A 12,083-nucleotide genomic window follows, 5' to 3' on the forward strand; every position below is an offset into this window, starting at 1 on the left:
TTCCATGTCCTACTATTTCTATTCTGACCTAGATGCACAAATGGGTTTGACCGCCATAGATCTACTGTACTATTAATCTTCGGGATCTTCAGGAATTTCAATATTGACTTCCAGGTGCCCCAGGCACTAAGCATCACTTTACTTTTGCTCCTTTTAAAATACCTACAGTTTATTTCTCGTGTTAGAAGCCCCAATGCTCTTTCTCCTACTAGTAATTCATAAATTGTGGGAGTTCTGTATGAACCAATCGGCACCTCTATATCATCATATTTAAATAGGACATTCATTTGCATCATTAAACAAACCCAGTGATATAGCCTCAAATTTGGTGCAGACAGCCCCCCTCCCTCCAGTGGTACAGAAAGTCGAGCCAAAGATCTTCGTATTTTCCCATATTGCCATACAAATTGAGAGAAGACAGCTTCCATTTTTTTCAATAGACCATCTTCTACTAGCAGAGGTATGGCATGAAATAAATACAATAGTTTCGGGAACATTGACATCTTCAATACATTCACTCTTCCAATCAGGGATAGGTGAAAAACATCTATTCTTCTCAATTCTTTATCTACTGAAGCAATCAGGGGTAGATAATTTTCTTGTATGATTTTCTCCACATTTGCATTAATTCTCACCCCGAGATAAACTCCAGACTCCACATACCTTTGGTCGACTTTATGTACATTATTTGTGCTAATTATTATTGTTTTTTCCTCATTAAGCTTATACCCAGAGCGGGTTCCAAAAACGTGAGCCAAATGACTCAATTCCAGCATTGCCGTCTGCGGATTAGTGGTGACAATTGCCAAATCATCCGCATAAGCCAATAATTTGGTGGTATGCCCATTTGCTATAACAGCAGATATCTTATCTGAAGCTAGGATTTCCCTAATTAGGGGATCTATATAAAGTGAGAAGAGTATAGGGGAGCAAGGGCATCCCTGACGGGTACCTCTTCCCATAGTTGTGATTCTAGCTACAGGATCCATGTACATAGCCTTTATTGCTTTCCTACATTTCTCTCCAAAGACCCTTCTAACCAGGACATCCCACATAAAATCCCAGACCACGCGGTCGAAAGCCTTTTCGGCATCTAAGAGGATCATGGCCATTTCTCCCCCCGTGACAGCCATAGCATCGAATAGTGAGATCGCACGCGAAGTGTGTTCCGTGGTGCCTCTCCCTGGGACGAACCCATGCTGCCACAGAGAGACAAGTTGGCCAATAATCCCCCCTAGCCTTTTAGCCAATACCTTAGAATAGAGTTTGGTATCCGCGTTTATCAGCGATATTGGCCGATAAGAGCCTGGATTATCCTCTGGTTTCCCCTTTTTATGGAATACTACGATGTTAGTCTGTTTCCAAGAATCAGGAATCTTCCCAGAGCAAATTATGCTGTTAAATAGGTCTACGAGCAGTGGAAGAATTTCCTCCCCTAAGATCTTATAAACTGCTATCGGTATGCCATCTGGGCCTGCAGCTTTACCAGCTGCTAGATCTTGTAATGCAGTCCTTATCTCCTCTGCAGTTATATCCATTTCCAACTGTTCCCTGTCTTTATCCTCTAACACCGGACATATAAGCCCGAGCCCTTGACTGGATGGTGAACCCCCCGCCTCCTGATCATACAGTTTTTGGTAAAATTTCTGGAACACGCCCATTATCTTTTCGGATCCGTATATTCTACCCCATTATCATTAATCTTCCAGATATTATTTTTATTAGCTTCTTGTCTAATTCGCAACGCTAATGCTCTTCTAGCTTGTTCGCCTGTCTCATATCGCCTTGCTCGAGACGCCTGATATTCATTAATCTCCTTTTGCGTAACCACTTTTAAGATATCTCCCTTGATCAGGGCCAAAGTTCTAGCCATTTCGCTACCATCCGTGCCTGACACTATTTCCTCTATATGTCGTTTCTCTGACTCTGCTAGTTCTGAAGTGAGCCTCTCCACTTTGCTTCTGTCCTCCTTCCTTAACTTGGAGGAACAGCTAATCGTCTCCCCCCTTAATGATGCCTTAAAAGTTTCCCATACTCCATTTCGGGATGAGCTGTATCTATTAATATCAAAAAACTCTTTCGCCCACTGTTTAAGGTGCTTTACAAACCTTTCATCATTTAGAAGCTTCCTTTCGAATGTCCACCTTGTTGTTTTCCTCAGAGTATTAGGGATCTTGTATGTCAATATCAGAGGATTGTGATCCGAGACTATTGTTGGAAGCTTGATAATTCTAACATTGCATAGCTCCCCCACCGAAACAAAGAAATAATCCAGTTTAGAATATTTCTGAGCTGGGTGTGAAAAATAAGTAAATCCTGGATCCCCAGGCACTTTTTCCCCCCCATACATCGGCCAAGCCATGCGACTGTAGTAAAGAGCCTAATGCCCTATATACCTTATGTTTGCGTCCTGTGTATTTACCTCCCTGCCTCCAATCAGCCGAAATATTCATGTCCCCACACACTATCATGGGGGTACCCCAATTAGCTAGCTCTTCTTCTAACTCGTCAAATACTGCTGGCTCATCTTCATTTGATCCATAGATCACACACAATGTAATCCCTAGATTCAGGTCTACCAGAACCCATCTACCAGACCCGTCCGTTTTGGTAAGTTTCACCCCCCCCCCCCCATACTACATTTCCCTAAGATGGCCACTCCCCTTATCATAGATGATTGCGATGAGCATCCTAGCATTATATATCCATGCATATTCAATAGCTTCCTTTTAGCCCAGGGTAAATGGGTTTCCTGTATACACAGTATATCTATATTATTAAATTTAGCAAAGTGGCTCAATCTCTGTCGTTTCTTCCAGTCATTTAACCCCCCTACATTGATGGTACATATCTTAATGTTTGACATTATTAACAAAGTTGCTACTTCTGATTTGTCTGTTATCCCTGAATCTAGTAATTACCGAAATCAAACCCATTTCAATCTCAAAATGTTTCTCTTTTTTATTCCCCCCTTCTCCTCCCTCTCTTCCCCCCTCCACCCCCCCTCCCCTGCTCACTCTCCCTCCCCTCTCCCCCTTTGACCACTCGACCCCCCCCTCCCACCCCCTCTTTTCAGAGGCGCTCAGACCTGTGGTCTGTGCACGTGATGGTTCGCAGTAATGACCGAGGAGATTTCAAAATAACCCATCCTAGTACCTGTGACACTGTAGTCCCCACCACCCTACACTACACAACACAACCCAAACAATCTTGCTACTTTCCATTACCCCCTGATTTTAACAATGATCACACTTTCCTAAGAATTATACTTGTTCATCTCTACAGGATAATTACTAAACCCCTTGTGTGATCAAATATTCTTTAGCTTTCACTTCGGAGGAGAAATATAAGGTTCTCCCACCATTAATTATTTTCAGCTGTGCTGGATTGATCAAGTACGCCTGCATGCCCTTGTCCTGAAATGGTTTTATCATCTGCCTTAGTCTCCAGCGTCTCTCCACCGTGACATGACAAAAGTCTGGGCGAACAAAGAAAGAGAAACCATCAACATTCTTTTTTTGGTCCGGTCTTGCCCTCTCTGATATTGCCTGCCTCAGGTTAAAGTTACCCAGAAATATTAAAATTGCTCTGGGCTTATCTCCCTCCTTGGCATTTTTGTGAATTTTAAAGGGAATGCGATGCGCCCTCTGAATCTCCTTATGAATCTCCTTAGCCCAGTCCCATCCCTTCAATTCTGTGAAAGCATGTTCGAATAGTTTCACCACGAAGGCTCTCATGTCTGTATCTTCTGATCCTTCAGGTATCCCCAGTATGCGCAGGTTGTTCTGTCGAGACCTATTCTCCAATGCCTCCAACTTCCATTGCACATCTATCATCTGCTCACCCTGTTGATCTACCTTGCTAGAGGCAGCCGCTGACTCTGCTTCCGTCGACACCACTCTTTCTTCCAGATTAGTGACCCGTTCTCCCAGATTCACAAACATCTTAGTCAGTTTCCTCACCACTCCTTGCATTTTTCTGACCGCCGCCTGTGATTTGCGACTTTCCTGTCGTGCTTCTTCCCTATGTGCGATTATTTCCTGGTGTATCACCTCCAGAAGAGACATTTGTGCTGCTTCCCCTCCTGGGCTCTCCAGCACAGAATTAGTCGTCGGATGCTCCCGTTTTTGACCGTGTATTTTTGCACCTGCAGTGGATTTCACCGCGGTTGTCGGGGGGCTGAACTCCTCCTTCTCCAACTCCAACTCACTGTCGGTAGCTGAACCACTGTCCTCTTGCTCCAGACTATCATCGTCTTCCTCCGACCATTCCCCTCCCTCTGAAACTGAAAAGAAAGCCTCACTGGGGGCTTCCTTTTTATCGCCTGTATATTCGCCGGCTTCTTCTTCCAGCGCATCTTCTAGCACCAGGGGGGCTATATCGGAAACCAGATTTAGGGACACAGTGGTATTATCCTCAGCTTCTCCCACTGAGTCAGCTTTCCCTTTACTGTGCTCCTCTTTGTTTGTAGATGCAGCAAGCTGAGCGGATATTTCCAACACATTTTCAGCTACCCCCGCTGTGCCTTTGGGACTACAGCCCTCCTCTGGTAGCTCCACAATAGCCTCATTATTAGTGTCTTTGTCTTTAATAATTTTTTGAAAAATGTCTGATATCGGGGTGGTGCCCTGATTGCCCTTAACTGCACCTTGTTGTTGCCCCATTCTTTTAGCAGGGGAAATTTGTTTTTTCTTCTTGTTCTCATCTGCCTCCCTGTCTGCCATTAGTTCTGCCTGCTCCGCTGCAGCCCTCCTTCTCGCAGCAGCTTTGGCGCTTGCACTAGTTTTAGGAGCCATAATCTCCCTCCTCCTTTCCTTGTCCCCAAACTGCTCCTTACCGCCTAGTGTGCTGCCCCACTTTCTTTCTTCTGGGTCTGCGGCGGTCTCCAGGACGCTCCGTAATCCTTCCCCCTTCCTTTGGTGCAGGCTCGTCTGCAGGCTCGTCTGCCGAGACATCCCAGACCGAAACTGCCTCCTCAGCAGCGAGCTCCGCCTGCTACGCGAACTCCGCTCCGTTTGTTTGACAACCTCCGCGAGCAGTCCCGCTCCTGACACGCCTCTCAACGTAATTCTCCTCGCTACCTGCAGCAACTCCCATAGAAGCCGCTTAAGCGGCCGGCGGCAAGTGAGGAGCATCCGGCAGTATCGTTTTTTTTTCGCCCTTCTTCTGCCAATTTTAACTCCTGACTTTTTCGGCTCCTTTACTCGTCCTCGCTGAAGGCGCTTCGTGGGTCTATGATGTCATACTGCTTCAAACCGACATCTCCACGGCCACACTGCTTCCCGGCCGTCCTAAGCGGCCGCCATCTTGCCTCTCCTTATCCCCTATGGTTATTCCTGCCAAATTTAATGATTATTATTTGTATTGAGTTTGTTTATTTACTCTGTTTGCATTTTTCTTTATTTTGTATTTATGTTTAACGAAGGGAGAGGTATCCCTTTAACTTTCATTCCTTTTATGATTCTATATTCCATCTCCTTGGTTTCACTGCTGACCGGTCCATTCTGACTTGGAAATCGGACCAGACAACAGCTTCTTTGGAGACCTTGCCGCACTCTGTGGGTTTTCTTTCCTTGGAGTTAATTCTTAATAAACTCCTATTTTAAACACAACTTGCTTCATTCATAATGTTGTGACAACAATACATCAGGGACCTGGTTGGCATGGACCCTGTGCTGACTTATAGGGGAGCTGAATGGGGGGCTATGTCTAAATATGCACTTTCTCACACTCCCATTCCAAGAATTAAGGACATAACGTTATCCTTTGATGTCAGAGTTATTTCCTTGAGAGTGAGACTGGAGCGTGGGTGATATTTGGAAGTTTTACAAAACTCTGAATCGGATTTCTGCATGCAGGAATAGTGAGGCGGGACACTAGTCTTCAAAGTGATGATCTCTCGCCTCTATCGGGTGGGTTGGCATGTATAGTTCCCTTGTATTTAATAAAACTGGATTTTGCACCACGATTTCTGCCTCACCCAACATTAGACAACAATAATCATCTTCATAAAACATGCATCCTACACCATAAAGAACAGTTGCCATCCTTTCTATTATGTATAAAAAGCCAACTTAAACTTATAGGCAATAGGTACACTAAACACCTAACCTATCAGGAACACTGTCCCATATTAGTCACGACAATAAATTACTACTACTATTAGCTTTTGCTTTCGTGTTGTGAGTCCTATTTCTATGTTGTGTGCGCGCGCACCTCCCTCTTCAGTTTCTCTCTCGGGTTCTTCCATCACCCACTTCTCGCTCTTTCCTGCTTTGCGGAAGCCGGGTGCCGGGTTTACGTGCAGTGTTCACCCTAGGCGGCCTCCGTAGTCCCTTCGGGTACAGCCCGTAGCTTTGATTCTGTTGCTCCCCTTAAGGAAGAGAAAGGGGAGAGCGTTGGCTTTCAAGATGGCCGACGAGTAGCGGCGCAGGGCCACCAGGGCCGAAGCCCAGGAGCCTGGGGACCCGCCACCTTATAGGCAGCGGTTCCCGAGCAGCTTCGAGTCCAGTTAGAGGCGGAAATGACGGGGTGCGGCCCGCGCTGAAGTGTGGCCCCCAGGGGCCGGTGACCCACTCCACAGCATGTCGGACACACGGCGCCGTGTGAAAGTCTACACTTTGAATGAGGACCGGCAATGGGACGACCGGGGCACCGGACATGTCTCTTCTACTTACGTGGAGCGGCTCAAGGGGATGTCTCTGCTTGTGCGAGCCGAGTCCGATGGTGAGAAGCTATCAAGAATGAGAGCTACGCTCTATAGCAGCGTTCAGAAAGATACGATGAGTTTATACTTCATTCTTAATGTAGTTATGAGGGGTTAACTTTGTGATTGTGAGCGGTACTGGCCAGAGTGAGAGGACAGTGCCAGGAAAAGAACATGTCAATAAAGGTAGGGCGGGACCCATGGTTATTTTGTTGGGAATGGGTTAACATTTGGCACACAAAAGGTAATTTATTTTGATAAGAGGGTTTAGAGGCTTGTTTAACCCGATATTTTTGTGGTGTTGTTACTTTTTGCACACGGCTGAGTCATGGAATATATGGGTGATGGATTGTTCTAGTACCTCCGGGGGAGCCTTAAACAGAAATGTCATCCATAGTCTTGTTTTATTTTTTTCCTATAACGTTTGTGGATGCTGTTACGATAAACCACCTGGAATGGTTTCCCCTGGTTTCAAGACTTTATTGTTTGTGTGGAACATGTTAATGCCATTGCATAACTCTCCATCTCCCGTAGTCCGTGGAAAGTTTTCATTCTGGCGGCTCAGGGTGACAGGTGCTGAGAGTTTATAAACCTTAGGCTCAGATTGATTTCCCGGCACGGTTTGTTGCTATGAAACAAAACAAACATGCCCGCACAATTCCTGGGAGATGGCTGCATCCTTTTCTGTACTACCCTGCCTGTTCCTATACGGAAGAGTGAGTGCCCGAGGCGTGATTTGCCCTATCTAAATTGCAGATTTCCCCCACCCCCCTAAGATTTCATGGTTTTGCGTGGTGTGCAACATACCTACCTGGTTCACTCGAGTTCCCCTCAGCAAGGTGCACCTGTCAACCTTGATCCTCATCCTCCTATTGCGGATGCCCACGCCGGTGTAATAAATAAAGCGTGCAAGCGGGAGAGTACAGTTGCAAAAATATGCAGACACCAGAGCATAAATCCTAAAAAAAAAGAAGTTGGGGATTAACCAAGTTAGGCAGTATGCAAGTGACCTCATGTCGTGTCACATCGCATGTGGTATCGCAAGATTGCAACCACAGGAAGTGTCATCACAGTCCATTACTTCATAGGAAGTGATACCTCAAGGAGTGACATCAGATCTTAAAACCTCACTCATATGTTTAGCAAGTGTATCATGTATACATTTGGGCGCAGTACACGATTGAACAAATTAGATTTTACGTGGATGTTGTGCCAAAATCGTGACACGACTCTGATGCAAAATCTGGGCCCCAATGTATTAATTTATTTTGTTAAAACTCTGCCTGCAAGCGATTGGCAACAAAGAGAAACGTGAACGTAAATTTGTTCTGCTCAATTGTTTGCAAAGTCTGCATTTTAAAATATCGTATGGGTTTAGGGCAGCACATGATATAACATGCAGGTAATTTTTTTTAATGTAGATAGGTAAGTGTGTTACTCCGATTTAACAAATCCTTTTGTTACTTGCAGTCCATATATTGTAATCCTTCTAATATAGCACAATGATAAATTGGGAACATGTGACTCCTACAACTTGTAACCCACACTATCTTATGTAACACGTTCTGTGCATTGATTGTCAATGCATAATGTGTTCCTGAAATGCAGAGTGTTCTGTCTCTGTGCATGGAGATGAGTAGCGCCATTTAAAGAAATTAAGTCAAATAGTGATATTTAAAATATTTGTGTGAATACTTGGACAGACCAGCACATCTGATATTCTTACTGTGCAATCATATCTTGTATATACAAGGACTGAACAAACTCAAAACCATGCGTCGTCTTAACTACTTGTGAAGTAATAACTAGCAGTGTGCTTGTTCCATTAGATTGTATTCAAATAAATAGGAACCCAGTCGCTTTTTGGTTCTGCCACTTGTTTGATTTTTGGCAGATTTTTTACACCCTACAGTATTTAATCAGTGGGTGTTTTTAATTGTTTTTTAGAAGTACAAGTTACTTCACTTGAATCAACTTCTGTGGTAGTCTGAGGATTTGCTTTGTCATACAAAAACAGGTATTTGTTATGTACAAGTTTTACATTTAACACCAAAACAAACAATTGTGATACAAATTAACACTGACATTTATACTATTTTTTTACAATATATTTTACATGAAAACGAGGTATAAACTGTACCCTACTAACAGGTTTCATCACCAGACCTTCGTCATGTAACCTTTGTATATTTAAGATCTGGTCGTGCAAGGGCGAGAGTTTCAAAAGTTATTTTGTTAACTGAAAAGTAAAACGTGGTATTCAAGGCCCTTTGCGCAATTACAGTTCATCTGCTAGAGTGGACAAAGGTAAGCAGACGCGTTTCCAAGCCCGTGTCTTGATCGTCAGGCTTTTGTTAGTTGGGTACCTATGTAAAAACAATAGGCGACACGTTTCAGAATAGGACCTTTCTCTTGTGCTGGGTGAGTGCCTTTAGTCATTTACGCTCGTTATTACCTTTACAAGCAAGGGAGTTTTGGGTCTGTCTTGATCGGGACTTCTGAACAGTGGGTTGTTCTGCAGAGATTAAGGGCACATTGTAGAAAAAGAGACCGACATATGCGTCTCCATACTAGTATCGATGCCCGGATGGCTGGCACAAGTCGCCTATTAGTTTCCATTCTGAATAGTTACCAAAAATAAAGAGACGGGCGCTGGATGCAGGAATCAAGAACAGAGTTTAATTCTCATGAGGAGAGCCAGTCATTTCAGACACGAAACAAGGTGTCATCGGGAGGTGCTCTAACAAGTGAGCTGAGACTCCGTCTTTTATACCTTGCAAAATACTTGGCATTACAAGCAGGACATTGTGTAACAAAAGAAAAGATAACCCCATAATCCTCGTGTCAATCCTACCCCACATGTGTTCACAATAGGGACCCTTGACCTGCTGATAGGAGAGGGGGCAATGACGCAGCTGAATGTTCCGCTGATTATTAGGATGTGTGCGCCTGATCGTAGCCCAGGGGGTGGGGAGACCAGGATCAATAGTGAGTCCTTTGAAGGGGAGTGACTTCATACAATAAAGTGCAGTGAATGGTATCCTCTGGCTCAGGCGATGGCCTCGGACATGTGTGGTCAGTCGGACTCGGGGGAAGGGGTCATCGAAGGAGTGGCATTCATGCCGCGTGGACAATCGAGCACGGAGGGAGTGCTGGTCAACAGAGGGGCATTCATGGAGGGAAAGGAGGTGTTGGTCAGGCGCGGCCGTGACTCCCAAGGACAGGGTCTTGCAGAAGAAGGTTTATGACTTGTCCATGTGAGGGAGAAGGAGGGGGTCAGGGTGCGCGCAGGGACAGAGTCGCACAGAGAGAGAGAGGTCTTATGACCCGTACATGAGAGAACGGGGACAGTCAGATACAGCTGGGGTGGGGGTTATGTCAGCTGAGGCGAAGGATGCTTTTTCAAGAGGGAAATGGGGGGGGGGTTTGCGTGGGTCAAGCAGAAGGGCTGCCTTTCGGGGCAGGGTCGCGCAAAAGGGAGAGGGTTTCATGGTTTATGCACGAGAGAGAGTTCGAATACACGCAGAAGGGAAGCCGGTGAGTCTAATCTTAGGCGGGCAAAAGGCCAGGGTGCCTAAAATGGCTGTCATATACACAGGAGTACAGGCCTTTGCTGGCAGTGGGATGTAGTTAATGCTTTACGGTATTCATGGTACGCGCAGGGAGAGGAGTGGGAAAAAAAAGGGAAATGAATGCTGTTTATGTACATCAAGTTCTTCAATTTCCACAACGTGATGTATCTATTTTCTCTATGTATACAACGAGCATGCTGTCACTGTGATTCTACTAAATGTAACAACGTCAGGGCTTACATTTACCTAATTTCTTTATTCGTGAATGCCGTGGTTGGGAATTTTTTTTCTTTAGTGCTACGTGTTAATGAGAGCGGGGAGACAACATATACCGCTACGAGAACCTTAATTACACGTGCATGAGGGTCTTTTATTTGGGAGACACCCCACACCAACCTAAATTATACTCATGTCATGTGATTTGGTGGTTGTGGGAGATGTAGTCCTGACGCTGGCTTGTTGTGTGGTCTTATACAGAGGACACAGTCATATATTTAGGCTTCAAATTGTTCATTTAGTCCTGTGGTCACGCAGTTAAACTTCATAATTAGATACGCTTCTCTCCTGAGTAAAAGAGTTTCCACATTTCCTCCCCTTAAATGAGTTTTTATTCCGGAGAGAACCAACCATCTTAGATTTCTTTCAGTGTGATTCTGGTCAAGGAAGTGTTGCATCTAGCGTTGAGGCTCCAGGTAGCTCCCAGCCAGGATACTCCAACCAAAGAAGGCCTGATAGCTCCTTAACCTCGGCCTTTGTTTTTGGCCCAGCTCAAATGTAAAAAAATAAACCCCCGCTCCCCCTGCAGTTGCTGCTTGGAACGAAAGCATACAATGTGCAGGCACTTCTAAATCTGTCAGTTCGCGGGACAAAAGGGGTGGTGATGGACAGAGAATCTGAATCAAACACTCACACCCAGTCAAAAGATCTGGGTTTAATCCATCACCATTCTTTAGCCCACTCTGCCACCCCATTTCAGACATGGCTATATGCAAATCAGTCTGACCCTGTGCCTCATGGGAACAGGCCAGCCCGAACTGCCAAGCCATGTCTTCCCTGGACCGGAAACAAGCTTCAGAGGACCGGTTTCTGGCTTTCCAGCAGTCTTCAGCCCGGCTTGATTGAATCCAGTGGCAAAGTGAGCAAGGGACTCTCGTCTGAGCATACCCTGCCACACTTATGGCGGCCAAAAGCGGTACAAAAGGGGGTGGTGATGTTCAGTTCAGCATATTTAAGTAGGAACCTAACTTCTTGGCAGGGTAGATGATTCCCACCCTGTGAAAGTTGCGCTGTCAACCCATATAAGTCCGGAAGCCTTTGCATGCTCTGGTTCTGACTGAATGTTCATTAAAGGCCAAAAATGGACACAACTTAATCTCATGACAGATTAAACCTCTGTAGCTCCTGTGCCTCCTGGATAGTGGTTTCATTCAGTCTACAGTACCCCTAATGAAGACCGCTCTAATCCAATCCGTGACCAAACATGTAATCTTTCTTCTCATTCTGCACCAGCTAGCTTCAAAGCCATTTTTGACCTGTACATTTGTTGACCGAGCCCCAAGGCCTTCATTTCTCCCAACTGCATTAGTCATTCTTGATTTCTCTAAAACCCGCTGAAAAGAATACCTGTAGTGATGTTTATTCTTTGTAGTGTGCTGGCATGTGCTGTAGAATGGTTATTGGAATTGTTATATGTCATCTCAGAATGTTCACATGTCATATGCATGATGTTTAGAGTGCTGGTCAGTCCTGAATTCTCCTTCAAGCTGGCAGCACCTTTTATACTTACTGCTTTACATCTTTTCCAA

At 45.0% G+C, this 12,083-nt stretch overlaps 1 protein-coding gene across 4 annotated transcripts in view; it reads left to right on the forward strand.

The window, feature by feature from the left end:
- Positions 1–6,184: 6,184 nt before the first annotated feature.
- PPP4R3B (protein phosphatase 4 regulatory subunit 3B) overlaps positions 6,185–12,083 on the forward strand; it is a 381,773-nt gene continuing 375,874 nt past the window's right edge. For 2 of the 4 annotated variants that reach the window (XM_086927500.1, XM_086927502.1), the window contains exon 1: positions 6,200–6,726. In XM_086927500.1, coding sequence (XP_086783626.1) covers positions 6,585–6,726 — 142 coding nt within the window. In that variant the 5' untranslated portion in view covers positions 6,200–6,584. Of the gene's footprint in view, positions 6,727–12,083 lie in introns of all 4 variants that reach the window. The other 2 variants (XM_086927499.1, XM_086927501.1) reach the window with 2 other exon arrangements.

The sequence above is a fragment of the Lissotriton vulgaris genome, chromosome 6 (genome assembly GCF_964263255.1).
Source record: "Lissotriton vulgaris chromosome 6, aLisVul1.2, whole genome shotgun sequence".
Classification (NCBI taxonomy): domain Eukaryota; kingdom Metazoa; phylum Chordata; class Amphibia; order Caudata; family Salamandridae; genus Lissotriton; species Lissotriton vulgaris.